At 46.9% G+C, this 24576-nt stretch overlaps 1 protein-coding gene across 1 annotated transcript in view; it reads left to right on the forward strand.

Moving 5' to 3' along the window:
• Positions 1-24576, forward strand: part of LOC132822449 (monoglyceride lipase-like) — a 56285-nt gene that overhangs the window by 10903 nt on the left and 20806 nt on the right. Inside the window, exons 2-3 of the mRNA XM_060835826.1 lie at positions 11874-11980; positions 20468-20604. Of these exons, the coding sequence (XP_060691809.1) occupies positions 11874-11980; positions 20468-20604 (244 nt within the window). The remainder of the gene's footprint in view (positions 1-11873; positions 11981-20467; positions 20605-24576) is intronic.

Raw genomic sequence — 24576 nt, forward strand, 5'->3', positions numbered from 1 at the left:
GCACTAAAAGGCAGGAGTTTACAATGCCACCATGCATGGTGCCATCTTACGTACAAGGTACCTCGGTACAAAATCTTAGGTAAAGAGTAGGAAATATAGAAAAGTTAAAAGTTCAACATTACAGTTCTTCTCAGTAAAATATAGTAAATAAATTTAAAAGTTCCAAATCAAACTCCTTCAACCATGGACTCTCAGTCTCTCCAAACTGGACTTTCCCTGTGAGGACACAATCTCTCCCCCAACATTTGGTTCAATCGCTCCCCTGCACAGGGTTTGTTCTCTCTCAACCTCTACACTGGGCTTAATTTCGCTCCCCCAGCACTGGGCACAATCTCGCCCCCCCCCCACACTGGGCTCCATCTCTCTCCCCACACACTGGGCTCCATCACTCTCTCCCTGCACTGGGCTCCATCTCTCTCCCCACGCACTGGGCTCCATCTCTCTCTCCCCACGCACTGGGCTCCATCTCTCTCTCCCCGCACTGGGCTCCATCTCTCTCCCCCTGCACTGGGCTCCATCTCTCTCCCCACGCACTGGGCTCCATCTCTCTCTCCCCACGCACTGGGCTCCATCTCTCTCTCCCCGCACTGGGCTCCATCTCTCTCCCCACGCACTGGGCTCCATCTCTCTCCCCACGCACTGGGCTCCATCTCTCTCTCCCCGCACTGGGCTCCATCACTCTCTCCCCGCACTGGACTCCATCTCTCTCTCCCCGCACTGGGCTCCATCTCTCCCCCTCCCCACACTGAGTTTCATCTCTCTCCCCCTGCATTGGCCTCGATCGCTCCCATCCCCCCGCACTGGGCTCCAACTCTCCCCCCTGCACTGGGCTCCAACTCTCCCTCCACACTGGGTTCCATCTCTCTCCCCCTGCTTTGGCCTCGATCGCTACCCTCCCCCCAGCACTGGGCTCCATCTCTCTCCCCGCTGCACTGGTCTCCATCTCTTCCCCCGCACTGGGCTCCATCTCTCTCCTCCTGCACTGGTCTCTGTCTCTCCCACCGGCACTGGGCTCCATCTCTCTCCCCTTGCATTGGTCTCGATCGCTCCCCTCCCCCCAGCGCTGGGCTCAATCTCTCCCCCGGGCACTGGGTTCCATCTCTCTCCCCCTGCATTGGCCTCGATCGCTCCCCTTCCCCCCGCACTGGTCTCCATCTCTCCCCTCGCACTGGGCTCAATCTCTCCCCCCGCACTGGGTTCCATCTCTCTCCCCCTGCACTGGTCTCCATCTCTCCCCCATACACTGGGCTCCATCTCTCCCCCCGCACTGGGCTCCATCTCTCCCCCCGCACTGGGCTCCATCTCTCCCCCATACACTGAGCTTCATCTCTCTCCCCCATACACTGGACTCCATCTCTCTCCCCCACACTGGGCTCCATCTCGCCCCCCCACACTGGGCTCCATCTCTCTCTCCCCACACTGGGCTCCATCTCGCCCCCCCACACTGGGCTCCATCTCCCTCTGCCATACACTGGGCTCCATCTCGCCCCCCCCTCCCACAATGGGCTCCATCTCTCTCCCACATACACTTGGCTCCATCTCTCTCCCCCTGCACTGGGCTCCATCTCGCCCCCCCCATATTGGGCTCCATCTCTCCCCCAGGCACTGGGCTCACTCCCTCCTCCCACACACTGGGCTCCAATACCCCCCCCCACAACCCCTGCGGACCCCAGCCATTTCCAGGTGGCCACCGACCACTGGACACACCAACCACCTTGTGGCCACCCTTTCAGTTGGGAACGTTCAGATAGAGGTCATCCTCTTCGCTAGATAAGAAAATATGTCCAACTGAGACAGCAAAAGGTGTCAGTGTCTGTAAAAGGGACAGAAATAGGGACCAGCCTTTCCAGAATCTGCACTCCCTCATGGATTCACCTCCTCTTTCCCTTCAGTTGTTACAGATGAACAGGATGAGGACAGAAATGGAAAGGGGGGTGGGGGGTGAAGATTACATTGTTCCTTCATACACGCAACCTCCTCAGTCAGGAATGCATTCCTTAAATTTTCCTACCTCTCCCTGATCCCTCAAGCTTCTCCTTTTAACTCATTTTTTCAACAAAACATTTAGCCACTGCCTCCTGATATTAGATTAGATTACCCGCAGTATGGAAACAGGCCCTTCGGCCCATCCCGATGAAGGTACCCTACCAGATCCATTCCCCTGCCCTGTGCACCTAACACAATGGGCAACTTAGCATGGCTAACTCACCGAACCTGCACATCTTTGGACTGTGGGAGGAAGTCCACACAGATACAGAGAGAACATACAAGCTCCACACAGACAGTCACCTGAGGCTGGCATTGAACCTAGGTCCCTGGTGCTGTGGGGCAGCAGCAATAACCTCTGAGCTGTCGTACCACCCAGCTTTGACTTTATGTTGGAGTTTTGTGTAATTTCAGTGCTTATTTGAAGGATGTCTTCCACATTAGTGGTGATATATAAATGCAAGCCATTGTTGTTACCCATTGCAAGCTTTTCCTTGAATTCTTTCAGCTCTGAGTTTGTTTAGCTATATTTCACCCGGAAATTATGAAAAAACATTTGATTCTCTAAGTGTGCAGACTGATCACAACGGTCTTGCACTGTTATTTTTTCAAAATGTCAATCAAGGAGATTGATCAGTTAGAACGTCTTATTCAGTGGTCATGATTTAGGAGTTATTTTTGCAAAAGGCTGCTGTCAAACTCCCTTCCTCCACTGTTTACAGAGTCCGGGATTGATCGAGAGATGTGAACACATTTCCCAAATCACTGGGATAAATCCTTGCCCTTTTCTGCATAGGGCAATAGTATCATTGATGCCCATCTGAATGGGAGGACTTCAGTATGATGTCTCATTCCAAGAACAACACTTCCAATAACTCAGAACCTTTCCTCAGTACTGTATCAGAGAGTCAATCTAAAGCCCATTGCAGGACAGGTGGTCAGCGTGGTTCATGCAATACACAGTATCTTCGGTTTTACTAATGGAGGCAGAGAGGACAAGGGCAACACCTTAAACTTGTATAGGGCAGGTGTGTAGCCTCAGCAGGAGGATTGTGTCCCGTTTTGGACACCACAGCTGCTACAGAGAGTGCAAAAGGTGTTTCCTGGGAACGGTTCCAGGGATGGAAAATTTCAGTCACTTAGAAAGTTTTGAAATCCAAAGATGTGACATGAGAAAAGCATTTTTCCACACCGTGAGTAGTTAGGGTCTGGAATGTGCAACCTGGAAGTTTGGAGAAGGTCAGTTCTTTTTTTTCAACAGGGTCTTGGATGAATGTTAGGATAGACGTAACGTGCAAGGACATGGAGGGGGAAACAGGAGATTGGCATGAGTTGATGGTGCGTACCTATACAGACATTTCTGCTCCATCTGTAACATATTGTATGTAAAGGGCAGAAAAGAAGTTTAAGACAAGTCTTTATGGAAGTTTTCAATCCAGGAGGAGTCCAGACAGTGTGGATAGGCAAACATTGTTCTCACTTGTGGAAAGGTTGAGAGCAGAGGAGTATAGACTCATGCTAATGGGCAAAAGAAACAGCAGTGAGATGGGCAGAAGCCTTTACACACAGCTAATGGCTTTAATCTGGAACACATTGCCTGAGAGTATTGTGGAAGGCTGGATCGATCAGACTCTTTCAAAAGGGCACAGCTTCATTACCTAAACAGGAACAAATTGTGGAATTACAGGGAAACCATGTGATGTGGAACTCAGTGAATTATTGGTTCAGGGAGAAGCAGAGATATGATGGACTAGATGGTTTCCACTCTGCCATTAGCATTCAGTGATCCAATACAGTGCCAATGAGGCCAAGGAGTGGCAGATGGAGTTTAATTTAAATGAATGTGAGGTGCTGCATGTTGGTAAGGCAAATCAGGGCAGGACTTAATGGGGAATGATTTCAAACAGAGAGACCGAAGGGTGCAGGTACATAGTTCCTTGAAAGTGGCATCACAGGTAGACAGGATGGTAAAGACAGCATTAGGCGATACTTGCCTTGATTGGTCAGAGCACCGAGTAGAGGAGTTGGGACGCCGTGCTGAGGTTGTGCAAGATTTTGCTAAGGGCACTTTCGGAGTATGGTGCACAGTTCTGGTTGCCTTGCTGTAGGAAAGATCATATCAAATATGAAAAAGGTTCAGAAAAGATTTACCAGGATGTTCCCGAGACTGGAGGGTCTAGTTATAAGGAGAGCCTGGGTAGGTTGGGACTGTTTTCCTGGAGTGTAGAACATTGAGGGGTGAACTTACAGGGGTTTATCAAATCATGAGGGGCATAAATAAGGTGAACGGTAAAGGTCTTTTCCCTAGGGAGGGGAGTTCAAAACTAGAGGGCATAGTTTTAAGTTGAGAGGGGAATGATTTAAAAGGGATCTGTGGGACAACTTTTTCACACAGAGGGTGGTGAGTATGTGAAATGAACTACCGGAGGATGCAGATACAGTTACAACAATTAAAAGACTTTTGGACAGGTACATGAATAGGAAAGGTTTAGAGAGATAAAGGCCAAATGCAGGCAAATAGTTTAATTTAGGAAACATGATTGGCATGGACATGTTGGACCAAAGGGTTTTCTTCCATGCTGTACGACTCTATTCGTGAATTCTTCAGTACATCGTCATCTTCCTGTAGGCTACAGGTTCCTCCTTCACTGTTAAGCACATAGTCAATTCTTGTCTGATTTCAGAGACAATCATAGAATCCCTACAGTATGGAAACAGGCCCTTCAGCCCAACAAGTCCACACTGACCCTCTGAAGAGCAACCCACCCAAACCCATTCCCCTACCTTATTATCCACCCCTAACTAATGTACCTAGCCTACACATCCCTGAACACTATGGGCAATGTAGCATAGCTAATTCACCTATGATTGTGGGAGGAAACTGGAGCACCCGGAGGAAACCCACATAGACACTGGGAGAATGTGCAAACTCCATGCACAGTTGCTCGAGGCTGGAATGGAACCCAGGTCCCTGGCACCGTGAGAGAGCAGCGCTAACCACTGAGCCACCGTGCCACCCTGGATCAGTGGTGCTGGAAGAGCACAGCAGTTCAGGCAGCATCCAACGAGCAGTGAAATCAACGTTTCGGGCAAAAGCCCTTCATCAGGAATAAAGCCACCCTGCCAATTTGCAAACCTCATACTTGTGACCACCACAAAAAGCAAGGGATTTAAATTATCCCTCAAGGAAGGATGAGACCAAGAGAGTTGAGATTGAGATTGTGTGAGAGAGTTGGCACCTTAGGCAGATGAAGATGCAGCCACCATTGGTCAAACAATTAAAACTTGGCATGTGTCAGAGGTCAGGATTGGAGGAGTTCAGGGTTTGCATGGTTGTCACGCTGAGAATGTAGTGCTGAAAAAGCACACAGCAGGTCAGGCAGCATCTGAGGAGCAGGAGAATCGACGTTTCAGGCATAAGCCAGATTCCTGATGAAGGCCTTATGCCTGAAACGTCGATTCTCCTGCTCCTCAGATGCTGCCTGACCTGCTGTGCTTTTCCAGCAACACACTCTCGACTCTGATCTCCGGAGTCTGCAGTCCTCATTTTCTTCCCAGGGTTGTCCTGCTGGAGAAGATCATCGAGATAGGAATGGCAGAGGTAGGAGATGCTGTGGCTGAGGAGAAAATCAACGACACAGAAGAATTTTAAAGTTGAAATGCTGCCAGATCAGGGGACAATGTGGCAGGTGACAGAACTGAGATCTGGGCAGCTGAGTTTCGGATTTGTTTAGGGAGGAAAAAGGGTCAACTGGGTCTGTTAATAATGGAAGGACATGGGGTCACAGAGTTCATTTACAGTAAACTTACAGAAAAGTTTCAAAAGCAGTTTGCAAAACACAGCACATTTGCTGATAAAGAAAAAGAAACACACCCTAAAAGTGATATTAACTGGGTTCATCCCTTCCACTCGCCTGTAAACATCTGATATAAGATTTGATAACAAAAACAGCAGCCAGAAAAATATTGGGTTCCCCAGTCCAAGTTTCTCACTTAAAGCCACAGTCTAATGTAGGAAAACATTTACCAAGTCACTGTTAACTAACTTTTTAAGAACAGGTTAGCACAAAATTGAACAGACAATAGATGGCTCATTCATGAAATATGGGAAATTAAAGAGATACCTATCAATGTACAAATTACTAATATTCCTGAATATATTCAATGGCTCACTCCCACTCTGTCTTGGAGGTAGATCATTTTATTTTATTCATTTGGGGGCCGTGGGTATCACTGGCTGGGTCCAGCATTTATTGCCCATCACTAGTTGTCCCTTGAGAAGGTGGGGATGAGCTGCCATCTTGGACAAGTGTAATCTACGTGCTATAGATTGATTCACAGTGCCACTAGGGAAGGAATTCCAAGATTTTAATCCAGCAACCTTGAAGAAACGGTGATATAGTTCCAAGTCAGGACGGTGAGTGGCTTGGAGGGGAACTTGCAGAGGGTGGTGCTCCCATGTACCTGCTGCCCTTGTCCTTAGAGATGTAAGTAGTCATGGGTTTGTAAGGTGCTGTTTAAGGATCTTTGGTGAATTTCTGCAGTGCATCTTGTAGATAGTACACATTGCTGCTACTGAGCGTCGGTGGGGGAGGGAGGGGATGTTTGTGGATGTGGTGCCAATAAATGACATTGGTGGAAGTGCAAGTGAAGCTTTGATGGATGTTCAAATCTCCTTTGGGACCTTGGATGAAGGTGAGGGAGGAGGTGTGGGCGCAAGTTTTACAATCCTGCTTTGTCCTGGGATGGTGTCGAACTTCTTGAGTGTTGTTGGAGCTGCCCCTATCCAGGCCAGTGGAGTATTCCATCACACTCCTGACTTGTACCTTGTAGATGGTGGGAGAAAGTGAAGACTGCAGATTAGAGTGGAGAGTGTGGTGCTGGAAAAGCACAGCAGGTCAGGCAGCATCCGAGGAGCAGGAGAATCGACAAAAGCCCATCATCAGGAATGAGACTGTGAGCTGATGGGTTGGGTAAAAAGTGAGGTCTGCAGATGCTGGAGATCAGAGCTGAAAATGTGTTGCTGGTTAAAGCACAGCAGGTCAGGCAGCATCCAAGGAACAGGAAATTCGACGTTTTGGGCCGGAGCCCTTCATCAGGAATGAGCTGATGAAGGGCTCCGGCCCGAAACGTCGAATTTCCTGTTCCTTGGATGCTGCCTGACCTGCTGTGCTTTAACCAGCAACACATTTTCAGCTGATGGGGTGGGGCAGGAGGGGAAGGTAGCTGAGAATGTGGGAGATAGATGGAGGATGGGGTAATGGTGATAGGTTAGAGAGGAGGGTGGAGCAGATATGTGGGAAAGAAGATGGATAGGTAGGAGTGGTCAAGGGGGCAGTACCGAGTTGGAAGGTTGGATCTGGGATAAGGTGGGGGGGAGGGAAGGGAAATGAGGAAACTTACAAAATCCACATGGATGCCATGGGGTTGGAGGGTCCTATGGTGGAAGATGAGGTGTTCTTCCTCCAGGCCATGGTAAGGGAGTGGCGATGGAGGAGGCCCAGGACCTGGAGAGCAGAGGGGGTGTTGAAGTGTTCGGCCATGGGGTGGTGGGGTTGGTTGTTGCGGGTGTCCAGGGGATGTTTCCTGAAGCGCTCAGTAAGTCAGTGTCCTGTCTCCCCAAGCTCCGCATCTGGAGCAACGGATACAATAAATGACATTGGTGGAAGAGCAGGTGAAGCTTTGATGGATGTTCAAGTCTCCTTTGGGACCTTGGATGGAGGTGAGGGAGGAGGTGTGGGCACAGGTTTACACTTCCTGCGGTGGCAGGGGAAGGTGCCAGGAGTGGAAGATGGGTTATTGGGGGTGTGGACCTGACAAGGGAGTCACGGAGGGAACGGTCTTTACAGAAAGCGGATAGGGATGGAGAGGAAATATACCTCTGGTGGTGGGATCTGTTTGTAAGTGGCAGAAATGGCAGAGGATGAGCGATGTATACGGAGGTTGGTGGGGTGGAAAGTGAGGACTGTGGGGAGGGGGTTCTGTCCTTGTTGCAATTGGTGCAGGAAGTGGATGAGATGTGCTGGAGGGCATCATCAACCATGGGGGAGGGGAAATTTCCGTCTTTAAAGAAGGAGGCCATCTGGTGTGTTCTGTGGTGGAACTGGTCCTGCTGGGAGCAGTTGCGGTAGAGTCAGAGGAATTGGGAATACGGGATGGCATTTTTACAGGAGGCAGGGTGGGAGGAGGTATAATCCAGGTAGCTGTGGGAGTCAGTGGGTTTGTAGAAAGTATCAGTGTTGAGTCGGTCACCATTGATGGAGATGGAGAGGTCCAGGAAGGGGAGAGAGATGTCAGAGATGGTCCGGGTGAATTTAAGGTTGGGGTGGAATGTATTGGTGAAGTTGATGAACTGTTCAACCTCCTCGCGGGGGCATGAAGTGGCGTTGATGCAGTCATCAATGTAGTGGTGGAAAAGGTGGGGGGTGGTGCTGGTGTAACTGCTGAAAATAGACTGTACTACATAGCCGACAAAAAGCCAGGTATAGCTGGGGCCCATGTGGTATCCATGGCTACTTCTTTCATCAGGAGCAAGTGGGAGGATTCAAAGGAGAAATTATTGAGAGTGAGGACCAGTTCAGCCAAATGAATGAGAGTGTCAGTAGAAGGGTACAGGTGGGACGTCAGGAGAGGAAGAAACGGAGGGCTTGGAGGCCCTGGTCATGGCGGATGGAGGTGTAGAGGGACTGGATGTCCATGGTGAAGATGAGACATTGGGGGCCAGAGAAACGGAAGTCTTGGAGGTGGTGGAGGACATGGGTGGTATCTCAAATGTATGGGGGGAGTTCCTGGAATAGGACAGTATCAAGGTAGGTGGAGATGAGTTCGGTGGGGCAAGAGCAGGCTGAGACAATGGGTCAGCCGGGGTGGTCAGGCTTGTGGATCTGTAGGATGTAGAACCGTGCGCTGGGGGGTTCCCAAACTATGAGGTTAGAAGCTGTGGGTGGGAGTTCCCCTGAGGTGATGAGCTTGTGTATGGTCTGGGAGATGATGGTTTGGTGATGGGGGTGGGGGGGGGGGTCGTGGTTGAAGGGGTCTTCGAGTTGGCGCCTGGCCAACTACCAGGCCAGGTAAACTACCACTGCATCCCCTTTGTCCGCTGGTTTGATGGTGAGATTGGGATTGGAATGGAGGGAGTGGAGGGCTGCGCATTTCAAGGATGAGAGGTTAGAGTGGGTGAGGAGGGTGGACAGGTTGAGGTGGTCAATTCCCGGCAGCTGTTGGAAATACAGAGATTGATGGTGAACAGGCTTTGGAGGAAATCAGAAGGTAAGTTATTCACCACAGTATTCCTAGCTCTGATCTGCTCTTGTAGACACTGTGATGAGTCCAGCTGAATCTCTGGTCATTAGTAACCCCAAGAATGATGTTACAGGGGGATTTGGTGATAGTAACACCATTGAATGTAAAGGGGTGGTGGTGAGATTGTCTCTAATTGGAGACGGTCATTGTCTCACACTTGCATGGTGTAATGTTACTTGTCACTTGTCAGCTCAAGCCTGGATCTTGCTGTGTTTGGACAGGGACTGCTTCAGTATCTGAGCAGTCACGAATGATACTGAACATTGTACAATCATCGCCGACCATTCTCACTTCGGAAATATATTCACTGATATAAGCGTTTGTACTTGGATAATATCTGCTTAATTTGCCATACTTGGGGAAGGGAATTCCAAACTCAAATGACTTCTCAGAGAAGAACTTCCTCATCATCTCCATCTTAAATGGGAACACCCTTATTCTGAAACTGTTCTAGACTCCCACACAAGGGAGAAATATCATCTCCACATTCACCCTGTCCAGTCTCCTCAGAGTCTGATGTGTATCAATACAATCACCTCTAGTTCTTCCACATGCACGCACACACATACCCACTCACACTTGCGCAGCACACACACACACATACACACACATACAAGCACACGCATGCACACCCACATACACACACACACTCACGCACTCACTCACACACACATACTGCCACACGCACTCTCACACACACACTCACATATACACACTCACACATTCACACACACACACTCACACACACTCTCTCAAACACACACACATTCTGGATATCGGGCCCAAGCTGCTCCACCGTACTTTCTGTGAGGAAGGATTTGGGTAGCAAAGATAAGGAAATGCTCACAGTGGGCAGAAAGCAAGAGCTGGACCAGGATCTCATTTGAAAAGCTATCCTTTTGAGGTAAAATAGACATAGGAGAGAATAACAGCAGTGGACAAGTTTATCAACAGTGATGATATCGCAAATTAAAGCGTGGCTGAAATAACTCCACCAAGGCTGATATCCCAGCACCAAGTCACCCTTTATTTACACAAGCATGGTCCATGACACTGACCCAGCTAGCACAGATATGGATCCTAAACTGAACAGAACCCCTGACACTCTGGTTTATTTATTTGTTTTATGAAAATACTCTCTAAATCTCCTGTTTATTTTCCCCCGACACTATCATTACACAGCAGTAGTGCTTATTTTCCTCCCACATCACCCATGGTTTTGTGTGTGTGTGTGTGTGTGTGTTGAGAGAGTGTGTGCGCATGTATATGAATGTGTGTGTGTTTGAGAGAGTGTGTGCGTGTGTGAATGTGTGCATGTGTATATGTGAGTGTGTGTGGGAGTATGTGTGTGTGAGTGTGCGCGCGGGTGCGTGTATGTGGGTGTGCGTGCATGTGCATGTATGTGTGCGTGTGTGTGCAAGTGTGAGTGTGTATGCGTGCGTGTGCACTTTTGTGCGCGCACATGCGTTCTGTGTATGTGAGTGCACGCACATGCATGCGTGTGTGTGCGTGTGCATAAGTGTGTGTGAGTATGTGCATGTGTGTGAGTTTGTGTGTGCACGTGCATGTGTATGTGTATGAGTGTGTGTATGTTTGAGAGTGTGTGAGTGTGTGTATGTGTATATGTGTGCACGTGCATGTATGTGTGTGTATGAGTGTGCGCGCGCGTATGTGTATGCATGCGTGTGTGCACATGTGCATGTGTGTGTGTTATGTGTATGTGTGTGTATGTGTGTAGAGACTCAGTACAAAAATACACCATTGTGCAAGAACTTTATTCTGTTCTTCCACCTCCAGCAGAAACACCAATGTCTCCAGTGAACTAGTGAACAAGCAGAGCCTGGTAAAGGCAATGCCTATGTGAAGGCAAAAGTGAAGGGGAAGTGTAAAGACTAAATCAAAATGGAGTTGGAGGGGGAATAAAGCACTGTATTCCCCGCCATGCATCGATAGCCACTGCTGGATTTCACGTGCTCCCTCTCTAAGGACTCCCAGGCACAAACATAACTGTAAAAGAGTAGTACTGCATCTGTTTTATTGTTTTTACCTAGAAATGTTATCACACACATCTGAGCATCTTCCCACTACCAAAATCACTGGGAAATGTTTTTTTTAAATTAGTAACCACTCCAGTTATCACACCCATGTATCCATCTGTCTATTTACAAGCAAAGCCCATTATGGACAATGCAAACCATCAAAGCTGAGGGGGGATGTTAAGGAGCATGGGAAGGGACTAAATCAAAATGGAGTTGGATGGGTAAATAAAGCACTGTATCCCCCTCCATGCCCTACTCTCTCAAAAGGCATGGAGACTATTGGTGGACACCAAGTGTTCCCTCCCCAAGGTCACTCGGGCTCGAATGTAACCGTGAAAGTTATGACAGGTAGTAGGCAGAGACAGAACACTCCTGTTTATATCTGTCAGCCAGGGCTCCCTGATTGGACCAGGTTAACAGCCCCAGTCAGGAAACTCATATTCTATAAGGTCCACCTGGCTGACTTTGTTCCAACCATGACAGCTGTAATGTAATTTGTTTGAATTTGAGGTTTATGGGTGATTTCAGTTGCCTATTTTTTCCCAGGGCTTTACTGATGCTGATACACAATGCAGGTGACCACTCCGGCCGCTACACGGAACTCGTGTCGTTGTTTCTGAAGAAATCCATGTTTGTATTTTCACACGATCACAGTAAGTACGCACCTCTGTGGCTGAGCCCTGTCACGGCAGTACATCAGGAATCTTTGGACAGTCGCAGTCCAGCCCTCTCCTCAGGCAATCCCTCAAGATTGAGGATAACTTCCTCCACTCTTGTTCAGTGCTCCAAACCTGCTGAAAATTCCATTCTCGGGGTTTTGCAATAATGTGGGCCAATTGGTGTTGGAAGGGCTAGGGAGGTGGATCGCTGGAAAGCTGGTATGTTCTCTGTCACATTCAACTGTATTGTTAATTTTGTTTTATTCATGCAATGAGGGCATCGCTGGCTGGTCCAGTATTTATTGCCCGCCCTAGTTGCCCCTTGAAAAGGTGGGGGTGAGCTGCCTTCTTGAACCACTGCAGTCCATGTATTGACCCATAACGCGCTCAGGGAGAGAATTCCAGATCTTGGCCCATCGACACCAAAGGAACGGCGATATATTTCCAAGGTGGAAGTGGGTACTGCAGATGGTGGAGATCAGACTCAAGATCGGAGTGGTGCTGGAAAAGCACAGCAGGTCAGGCAGCATCTGAGGAGCAGGAAAAATCGACGTTACAGGCAAAAACCCTTCATCAGGAATGATATAATTCCACGTCAGGATGGTGAGAGGCTTAGAGGGGAACTTGCAGATGGAGGTATTTCCATGTGTCTGCTGCACTTCTGGATGTTAATGGCTGGGATTGGAAGATACTGTCTGAGGATCTTTGGTGAATTTCTGCAGTGTGTCTTGTACACACTGCTGCTACTGAGCGTGGGTAGGGGAGGGAGCAGATGTTTGTGGATGTGGTGCCAATCAAGAGGGTTGCTTTGTCCTGGATGGTGTCAAGCTTCTTGAGTATTGTTGGAATAGCACCCATCCAGGCAAGTGGGGAGCATTCCATCAGACTCCTGACTTTAGATGGTTAGGGAGGTTTTAGGGAATCAGGAAATGAGTTTTTTTTTGACGTAGGTCCAATTATTTCTATGACTGGGAGGCTGCAGTAGCCATCAGCAACAACAACTGGGTATCTATCTATGCACAAGTCTACAGAATTGACAAGGACCTCAATCTATTGGACTTGGGATATAGTTAAGACACCTGGCAAGGATCACTGAATATAGAAGGTTCAGGTAAAGTTAAAATGCAAATAATAGAAGCAAAGGGAGATTATGGGAAGAGACTAGCAGTTAACATAAAGGGGAATCTCAAAGCTTTTAATAGGCATATGAATAGCAAAAAAAAAGTGATAAAAGAAGGTCATAGAGTCATAGAGATGTACAGCATGGAAACAGACCCTTCAGTCCAACTCATCTATTTCGACCAAATATCCCAACCCAATCTAGTCCCACCTTCCAGCACCTGGCCCATATCCCTCCAAACCCTTTCTATTCATATACCCATCCAAATGCCTCTTAAATGTTGCAATTGTACCAGCCTCCACCACATCCTCTGGCAGCTCATTCCATACATGTACCACCCTCTGCATGAAAGAGTTGCTGCTTTGGTCTCTTTTATATCTTTCCCCTCTCACCCTAAACCTATGCCCTCTAGTTATGGACTCGCCCACCCCAGGAAAAAAACTTTGCCTATTTACCCTATCCATGCCATTCATAATTTTGTAAACTTCTATAAGGTCATCCCTCAGCCTCCGACGCTCCAGGGAAAACAGCCCCAGCCTGTTCAGCTTCTCCCTGTAGCTCAGATCCTCCAACCCTGGCAACATCCTTGTTAATCTTTTCTGAACCCTTTCAAGTTTCACAACATCTTTCCGATAGGAAGGAGACCAGAATTGCATGCAATATTCCAATAGTGGCCTAACCAATGTCCTGTACAGCCGAACCAATTAGGGGATAAATGAATGGCTTGCATCTGTCTTCAGCAAAGAAAGGATGCTTCCCCAGTAAAAGAAAACAAGGTAATTAATACATGAGACTGTTTTAAAATTGATAAGCAGGAAGTATTGGATGGACTGACTATGATGAGCTGATAATGCACGTTTCAATGAGATACATCCAAGGATACAATCAAAGAAAGTGAGACTGCAAATAATGGAGGTATTGGTTATAACTTTACAGTTTTTCTTAATCTCAGTGGTGATGCCAAAGAGCTGGAGAATTGCAAATTGCACACCCTTGTCCAAAAAGAGTACAAAGGTAAGTCCAGCAACTACTGGGCCAAGGGGTGACGGTGCCAGGACATGGACTAGGCCATTTTAGACTAAGATAGGAGAAATCCTTTCATTCAGAGAGAGTGGTGAGCCTGTGGTAGTCTCTATCACTAAAGACTGTGGAGGAAAATCCACTGAAAATATATACACATACCCAGAAACGAGATGTGTCAATGGTGGCATGAGGTGAAACCTTCTCATACAGAGTAGAGAAAGTTTGGAATGCATTGCTTAAGTGTGTGTTGGAAGCAGTGTCAACCAAGGTATCCAAAGAGAAATTAGATTGTCTTCTGAAAAGGCAATCTACATGGTTAAGGATGGGACATGGTACTAAATGGAAAGGCTCACTTTGGGGGCTGGAGCAGCCACAAGAGGCTGAATAAGCTCCTGTAATTCCGCCACTGCTTTTTTTTTCTTTTTACAAGCAGTGCCCTTCACAAAAGGCAATGCTGTGTGATCATCTCCTGTTTATTTTTTTTTTCTTTTATTTTGCTTATTTTCACCTAGCACCCATGGTGTGTGTGTGTAGGTGTGAGATACAGTGAAAGACACAAGGTGCACAAATCTTTATTCAATTTCCACCACCAGGAGGATAGGGGAACACCAGGGTGGCCAGTGACAAGCAGTGCCCTTCGCCTCAAAGGCAATGCTGTGTGATCAACAGTCCTATGTTTTTTAATCTTTTTCTTTTCTTTTCTTTTTTAAAATTTTTTTAAAACCCATACACTACCACCTAACTGCGGTAGTGCTTATTTTTTGCCCCAGCGCCCATGGTGTGTGTGTGTGTAGGTGTTAGACACAGTGAGAGACACAAGGTGCACAAATCTTTATTCAATTTCCACCACCAGGAAGATAGGAAAGCACTCGAGTGGCCAGTGACAAGCAGTGCCCTTCACATCAAAACTGCTTTTTTTCTGAACTGGATGCACCTATTTCTCTGACTGGGAGGCTGCTGTAGCCATCAGTGACAACAAACAGGGGTCTACCAAAGGACAAGCCCACTGAATTGACAAGAAGCTCAATCCATTGGATCTGGGCCATAGCTTAGACTACCTTGCAAGGATCACTAGGACTTAACATTATAGTTGCTTGGTATTGTGTACTACTATATGGTCAATTGCTGGAAAGTAACCCTTTCCTGAAGGAATTGTTTGGCTTTGGCAATTTCTTGGTGACCTTCATACACTCTGCCAACAATCACCCATGCGTTGTGCACTTGTCGCATAACGTGAGACCAAATGTTGTTGTAATGGCATCATCAGCAAAAACATTGAGACTTCTCTGTGAAACAACAATTGCTTCTTAAATATGAGCAGCTTTCCACCACCCACCACCCACCACCCACCAGCCTGATGACGGACTGACTCTGTCTGTCTGCAACTGCCACCCAGGAAAAGAACTATAATTCTGTTCTGATATAACGTAATCGTTCCGCGTTATAAGAAAGTCATGTAGCAGCGGCACCATTTAAACTAATGGGACCAGAATCATGTTACAGCTGATCCAAGGGAAGTTTGTGTTCTACAGATAATAGTCAAGATTCTTCGATTGCATTATAGCCAATTCTCATTGAATAAACACGCAATATAGCAGAACAGACAGCACTGTGTTTACAGCAGACACTGATCAAACCTTCACAAAGCTACAAAATGTTTATTTTGCAGAATTCTCATCGTCAAGATGAGGAGTTTGGCTAATGTAAGAACAGCCAGAGTTAGAACAGGTTAACTCAGGATGGACAATAAATACTGGCCCAGCCAGTGATGCCCATATTCCGCAAGAAAATAAATTTAAAAAGGATTGTTCATGAGCATAAGGATTGGATTTTTTCATTAAAACAATTATTCCATGTGTTTTGCTTCTTCATACATCTCCTACTGTTTCTTCTATTCTGTATGGCAGTTATAAGTGAACAATATATTGAACCTGTAGAATTTGGAACAGGAGTCAGAAATATTCAGCTCCCTGATGTAATACCATCCAGACTGATCTTATCTCAGTCTCAACTCCTCCCGAACCCCTACAACCCTTCAACCAATTACCAATTAAAAATCTGTCTGTCGCCTCCTTAAATCCACCCAGTACTCCACCGTCCACTGCACTCTGGTACAGTGAATTCTCTTCCACCAGGCTGAACATACAGAAGGGAGAAAGGGAGACTGCAGATGATGGAGATCAGCGTCAGCAAGTGTGGTGCTGGAATAGCACAACAGGTCAGGCAGCATCCGAGCAGCAGGAGTGATGATGTTTCGAGCATAAATTCTTCATCAGAAACATTCCTGACAAAGACCTTATGCTCGAAATGTCGACTCTCCTGCTCCTTGGATGCTGCCTGACCGGCTGTGCTTTCCCAGCACCCCAGAAGGCAAAGAAGCTTGAACACACACACACACACACACACACACGCACACACACACACACGCGCGCACACACACACGCGCGCACACACACACACACACACACACACCCCGACAGGTTCAAGAACAGCTTCTTCCCTGCGATTATTAATGGACCTCTCTAACTTCAAATAATGTTGCTCTTGCTTTGTATACCTCCTGTGCAGATGTAATAATGTGTGCCTCATCTCTGTCTTAGCCCCCTATGACTGTATGTCCTTGTGTGCCATGATCTGCCTGTGCTGCTCACAAAACAAAACTTTTCACTGTACTCAGATACATGTGATGACAATAAATCAAATCCAAACTCAAATCAAAAGATTCACAACTCTTTGAGAGAATTTATTCCCCCTCATCTTTGTCTAAATCTGCCACCGTTATGCTAAAACTGTGACCTTTCGTTCTAGACGCAATTTGAAAACACCATGTAGATGAAATGTCTTGCCCAGAGGAATTGGTTTTGAACGAGTTTCTCCCAGATGATGGGCACCTTGGCTGGGAATAGGATTCTGCTGTTGGTCCACATTGCTTGTGTTACTCCTCCAGTGTTTTGGGGTGCCTCCTGTAGATTGTTCAAGTCTGCAAAGCATTTCAGAGCATGTGGATCATTGCTCCTTGGAAAGCCCCATCTTCATCCAATGAGTTCCTGCAACAACATACCACTCCCATCACCCTATTAAGGCTTTTGAGTCGCTACTCATGGAAGGCAGGTGCATGCTGTGAAATACAGCTTGGTCTCCACTGTCCCAATGTAACCTTCTGCCAAGTATGGAAAAGAGCATTTTAAGAACTAGCATTGCAAAATCATCATGACCAACTGTATTCACAACATTACTGCTCAAAGATATTGCCCTCACTGATGACTCACTTTTGTCTACTAAGCTTACATCATCACAATGGCTCACTTCAAAATAAAAAAAGGGTTGAATTTTATAGGCTTTGTAAAGTTTGGGCAGCATGGTGGCTCAGTGGTTAATACTGCTGCCTCACAGTGCTAGGGATCCGGGTTTGATTCTAACCGTTTGTGTGGAGTTTGCACATTCTCCCCATGTCTGTGTGGGTTTCCTCCGGGTGCTCCAGTTTCCTCCCACAGTCCAAAGATGTGCAGGTTAGGTGAATTGGCCATGCTAAATTGCCCCATAATGTTCAGGGATGTGTTGGTTAGGTGCATTGGTCAGGGGTAAATGTAGAGTAATAGGTCTGGGTGGGTTATTCTCAAAGGGTCGGTGTGAACTTGTTGGGCCGAATGGCCTGAATCCACACTGTAGAGATTCTATGATTTGGGGGCAGGGGGGTGGAGGTGACAGCCTGGAGATAATAAGGAAGGTGGATCGTGTGCCCATCACCCTCTCATTGCCATGGTGTTGTGCCTGCAAGAGGGAAGATGGAGGACGGTTCCCAGTTCTCTGAACCTAATGGAGCCACTTAAGTGACCAATTAAGAGAAAGTCATCTCCTGGCCAAATGGGGTGGCTGTCTGGGACTAAAGGCCAATACATCCCCTGGACCTGATTGTTTGCTAGCATTCTGAAAGACATAGGTAAAGAGAGCATGGATATATTGATGTTAATCATCCAAGATTCATCAAATTCTGGAAAATTCCCAGAGGATTAGAAAACTGCCAACGTAACATCCTTATTCAAAAAGAGAAGGAGACAAAAATAGAAATCACCTATGTCGAGGGATTTGAGAATTAATGGGTACGGTGGGAAAGCAGGAATAGGTACTGTCAACTACGATCATATTTAATGATGGGGCAGACTCAATGGGCCAAATGGCCTACTTCTGTTTCTATTTTCTAATGTTTCTACAGTTTCAGTACCCAATGCCACATTTTCAGAGGGGGTGGATTGTTGATTAGTGATCAAAGAAAACTTTCACTAATCATCTCTGCCTGAACACAGAAGTACCAAGTTTCACCTCATGCCTTCACTCAGCTCCCACCATGTACTGCCAACACAAGGTAGTTCAAAAATTAGCCCACGGAGAATCTAAAATATCTCTCTGTATCAGAGAGGGAGAGAGAGAGAGAGAATTGATTATGGAATTGCGTGGCCCCTCTCCACATGAAGAAAGGAGGCAGATCCAGATGAACAGCCACTGTTGACAGAGGAATCAGACCCATGTCATTGGCATTACACCATGCCTTAATTAAAATTAATCTTTTTACAGAATATGAACATCGCCGACTGGCCAGCATTTGTTACCTGTCCCTAGTTGCCCCTTTAGAAGGTAGGTAGTGAGCTGCCTTCTTGAACCACTGCAATCCTCATGCTGTAGGTAGACCCACAGTGTTGTTGGGGAGAGAGTTCCAGGTTTGACCTAGTGACTCTGAAAGACGATTTCAAAGTCAAGATGGCGGGATGGTTGTAGCTGCTGGTGTTTCCATGTATCTGCTGCCCTTGTTCATTCAAGATGGTGGAAGTCACTAAGTTTGGAAGGTGATGCAATGTTCCAGTGAAGCTCAACGCAAACTGGAGGAACAGCATCTCACCTTCCAACTAGGCACGTTACAGCCTGCCGGTCTCAACACTGAATTCAACTACTTCAGATGATCATCCCATCCCGACTCCTCTGATTTCATTCTGCTCAGTAATTTTATTTCATTTATTTTATTTATCTTTTAAAAATTTTTTTTCACTGTTCTGTACCTCTTATTTCTTGATTGTCTCTCTTTCCCTCGCTCCCCACTCTCTCATCACCTCTTTCCACTCCTCTTCCCCCTTTGCTCCCCTTCTCCCCTGTTTTCCATTTTGCCCCTGCTTCACCCCTCCCCCCATCCCCTGCCTATTTTGTCACGTCGCACTGGCTTCAGTCTTGGTCATTCACAGCTCCTAACCTCCCTATAATCTCTCCATGATAACCTTTGCTTCTGGAACCCTGACTCACCTTATTGTTTTCACCTTCTCTCAGCCCAGTATAAATACTCCCTATTTCTCCCTTTTTTAAGCTTTGACAAAGGGTCAGTTAGACTCGAAACGTCAGCTCTTTTCTCTCCCTACAGATGCTGCCAGACCTGCTGAGATTTTCCAGCATTTTCTCTTTTGGTGCCACAGACTCGTTGCTGAAGGTATCTTGTGGATGGTACACCCTGCCGTTTCTGTACATCAGTGATTGAGGGAGTGAATCGTTAGGTTGGTGGGATGGTTTGCCAGTCACTAGGCTGTTTTATGCTAAATAGCAATGAGCGTCTTAGCATGAGACACTTGGTTCAGTTCAGCTTTTGGTCAATGATAATTCCCAAGATATTGATAGTTAGGAATATGGTGACGTTAATGCCACTGAGTGCTGAGGGGAGATAGTTAGATTCGCTTTTCTGGGAGAATGTCACTGCATGGTGCTCATGTGGCACATAATATTGCTTACCATTTCAGCCAAAACCTGGATATTATCTAGATCATGTTGTATTTGGACGCAGACTGCTTCAGTGTCTGAGAAATCACGAATGGTGCTGAACATTGTGCAATCATCGGTGCAATGATGGAGGGAAGCAGCTATAGATGGTTGGGCCTAGGACACTACCCTGAGGAACTCCTGCAGAGGTGTCCTGGAGCTGAGATGCCTGACCTCCAACAACCACGATCATCTTCCTAGTGTCAAATATGACTCCAACACATGCAGAGTTTGCCCCGGTACTCAGGTTTTCTAGGGCTCCTTGATGCCACACTCGGTCAAATGCAGCTTTGGTGGCAAGGGCTGTCACTTTCACCTTCCATCTGGAAATCAGTTCGTTTGAACCAAGGCTGTAATGAGGTCAGGAGCTGGGTGGCCTAAGTCCAAACTGGGCATCAATGAGCAGGTTATTGCTGAGCAGGTGCTGCTTGAGAGCACTGTTGACCACGTACAGCATTCCTCACATTCACTGAGTGTTTGAGGGAGCTCTGTAGCCAATCGTTGAAACCCTGGAGGGCAAAATGTTTTGTCTCCTCTTTGCACAGTTGGCCATGGACAGAGTGAAGGCGATCGTTTGTGGGTGTCCGATTTCAGAATATATGTCCGGGATTGTGTACAGCATCTTGACATGATGAAGAGGCAGTTTCCCGCTCTAAGGATTTACATATTCGCAGTTTCCATGGTAAGTAACTTATTGGAAGAAATTGTATTGATTTGCGTGTTATTTATTTTGTCATGTTTTTTAAAAAAAAAGGTAAAGTCACCACAGCCCTGCTCTCTCGACAGAGAGATAGAACATAGAACATAGAAGGATACAGCGCAGTACAGGCCCTTCGGCCCTCGATGTTGCGCCGACCGAATCCTACCTAACCTATACTAGCCCAATAACTTCCAAATGCCTATCCAATGCCCGCTTAAATGACCAGAAAGAAGGAGAGTTCACCACTGATACGGGCAGGGCATTCCATGAACTCACAACCCGCTGTGTGAAGAATCTACCCCTAACATCTGTCCTATACCTACCACCCCTTAATTTAAAGCTATGTCCCCTAGTAACACCTGACTCCATTAGCGGTAAAAGGTTCTTAGTATCTACCCTATCTAAACCCCTAATCATCTTATACACTTCTATCAGATCTCCCCTAAACCTTCTCTTCTCCAATGAGAACAGCCCCAAGTGCCTCAGCCTTTCCTCATAAGATTTTCCTACCATTCCAGGCAACATCCTGGTAAACCTCCTCTGCACTCGTTCTAAAGCTTCCACATCCTTCCTATAGTATGGCGACCAAAACTGCACACAATACTCCAGATGAGGCCTCACCAGAGTCTTATACAACTGCAACATGACCTCAGGACTCCGGAACTCAATTCCTCTGCCAATAAAGCCCAGTACACCATATGCCTTCCTCACAGCACTATTTACCTGGGTGGCAACTTTCAGAGATCTGTGTACATAGACACCAAGATCCCTCTGCTCATCCACACTACCAAGTAGCCTACCATTAGCCCAGTAATCCATCATCTTGTTATTCCTACCAAAGTGAACGACTTCGCACTTAGCTACATTGAATTCCATTTGCCACATTTCCGCCCAGCTCTGCAACTTATCTATATCCCGCTGTAACCTACCACTTCCTTCCTCACTATCCACAACTCCACCGACTTTTGTGTCATCCGCAAACTTGCTTACCCAGCTTTCAAGTCCTTCCTCTAGATCATTTATAAAGATAACAAAAAGCAATGGTCCCAAAACAGATCCTTGTGGTACACCGCTAGTAACTGCGCTCCAAGATGAACATAATCCATCAACTACTACCCTCTGTCTCCTTCCAGCCAGCCAATTCCTAATCCAAACCTCTAATGTATCCTCAATGCCATACCTCCGAAGTTTTAGCATTAGCCTACCATGGGGAACCTTATCGAACGCCTTACTAAAATCCATATACACAACATCTACAGCTTTACCCTCGTCCACTTCCTTAGTCACCTTCTCAAAGAACTCAATAAGGTTTGTGAGGCACGACCTGCCCTTCACAAAACCATGCTGGCTATCCCTGATCACGTTATTCCTACCCAGATGTTCATAAATCTTATCCCTTACCATTCTCTCTAAGACTTTGCCCACCACTGAAGTCAGACTCACTGGCCTATAGTTACTAGGGCTATCCCTACTCCCTTTCTTGAACAATGGGACCACATTCGCTATCCTCCAGTCCTCTGGTACTATTCCTGTTGACAACGACGACATAAAAATCCAGGCCAATGGCTCTGCTATCTCCTCCCTAGCTTCCCATAGGATCCTGGGGTAAATGCCATCAGGCCCAGGAGACTTATCTATATTCATCCTTTCCAATATTCCCAAAACCTCTTCCCTGCATATTTCCAGGGCATCCATTCTAATTATTTGTGATTCCATATTCACATCAGCAACAGTGTCCTGTTCCTGAGTGAATACTGATGAAAAGTACTGATTTAATGTCTCTCCAATCTCCTCTGCCTCCACACACAACTTCCCACTACTATCCTTGACTGGTACCGATACCTACCCTCGTCATCCTTTTTGATTGGAGGTGATTGGAGGTGATCCAGAAAGGGGAGAGGTTAAGAAGGAAAATCTTTCAATGGTAGCCTCAGCTGGTGTGGGAATTGAATCCACGCAGTTTACATTACTCAGTATCACAAAACCAGTTCTCCAGCCACCAGACCTGGGTGGCACGGTGGCTCAGTGGTTAGCACTGCTGCCTCACAGCACCAGGGTCCCAGGTTTGATTCCAGCCTCAGGTGACTGTATGTGTGGAGTTTACACGTTCTCCCTATATCTGCGTGGGTTTCCCCCGAGTGGTCCAGTTTCCTCCCACAGTCACAAAGATGTGCAGGTCAGGTGAATTGGCCATACTAAATTGCCTGTAGTGTTTGGTGCATTGATCTGGGTGGATTGCTCTTCAGAGGGTCGGTGTGGGCTAAAGGGCCTGTTTCCACACTGTAGGGAATCTAACTAGCTAGCCATTTTCAATTCTATTTGCTACATACATCAGCGTAGCTGAGAGTCATAGAGACAGAGTGTCACACAGGATGGAAGCAGGCCCTTCGGCCCACCCACGTCTATGCAAACCAACAAACACCAAGCTGTACTAACCCTATTTATGTCCACTTGGTCTGTAGCCTATGCCCTAAAAGCTCATTCTTCAATGTTGCAAGAGTACCTGCCTCCACACCCCTCTCAGACAGTGCCTTCCTTATTTCTACCAGCCTCTGGGTGAATTTTTCTTTCCTTCAGATCTCCTCCACGTTGCTCCCATGTTATTTCCAGGGCTCCATTGGCAGTGCTACCAAATCATGGTCTGAAACCAATGAGTTTGGATTCCATTCCCCCTTTACCCACGCTCCCCTTCATCCTCCACTCCATTAACCGAAGCAGGGATTTCACCTCCACACTCCCTGGGCCTGAATATTAACAGGACAGGGTTACTTACTGAGGTTTGGAAAGCAGGTTTTCCTACCTGTGTGCCTTTTGAATGTGATGTGGAGATTCTGGTGTTGGACTAGGTGGACAAAGTCAGAAGGTAAAAGCAACAAGGTAAAAACAATGACTGCAGATGCTGGAAACCAGATTCAGGATCAGTGGTGCTGGAAGAGCACAGCAGTTCAGGCAGCATCCAATGAACAGCGAAATCGACGTTTCGGGCAAAAGTCCTTCATCAGGAATAAAGGCAGTGAGCTGGAAGCATGGAGAGATAAGCTAGAGCAGGGTGGGGTGGGGAGAGAGTAGCATAGAGTACAATGGGTGAGTCGGGGAGGAGATGAAGGTGATAGGTCAGGGAGGAGGGTGGAGTGGATAGGTGGAAAAGAAGATAGGCAGGTCGGACAAGTCCGGACAAGTCAGGGGGAGAGTGCTGAGCTGGAAGTTTGAAAGCCAAACGACACCAGGTTGTAGTCCAACAGGTTTATTTGAAATCACAGGCTTTCGGTGCACTGCTCCTTTGTCAGGTGACTTCACTTGATGAATGGGCAGTGCTCCGAAAGCTTGTGATTTCAAATAAATCGTTGGACTATAACCCGGTGCCATTTGAATGTGACTGTCTGCTTGTCACTTGTCAGAAATATTGATATGAGTTCTAAAGATACGAGTTCTAAAGATATGAGTTCTCTCTCTGTAGATGCTGCATGACCTGCTGAGATTCCTCAGCATTTCCTGTATTTTCAGCATCTGCTGTATTTTGCTATTAACTGCTATTATTATAGTAGGCAGCCTATTCCCATAGAAATTGCTGGAAAAGGTCTGGCAGCACTTGTGGAGAGAAATCAGAGTTTAGGGTCGAGTGACCCTTCCTCAAAGACTGACAGTAGCTAAGAAAATGTTGGTTTATGTGTAGAAGATAGGGTTGGGTGAGGGGGGGTGGTAAGAAGTAAATGATAGGTGGGGATAGAGCCCAAAGACAGAGAAGAACAGTTCAACAAAGAAGTGGATAATGATCTGGCTGGGAGGATGAATGGCTGTTAATGGAGACTGTTAATGTCTAACAATGGGTTGTGGGTCACAGGAGAACCATGAGATCATGCTGTAGCTGTACAAAACTCTAGTGAGGCCATACCGGCAATATTGCATACAGTTCTGGTCACCACATCATAGGAAGGATGTGGAAGCTTTGGAAAG

The sequence above is a fragment of the Hemiscyllium ocellatum genome, chromosome 14 (genome assembly GCF_020745735.1).
Source record: "Hemiscyllium ocellatum isolate sHemOce1 chromosome 14, sHemOce1.pat.X.cur, whole genome shotgun sequence".
NCBI lineage: Eukaryota > Metazoa > Chordata > Chondrichthyes > Orectolobiformes > Hemiscylliidae > Hemiscyllium > Hemiscyllium ocellatum.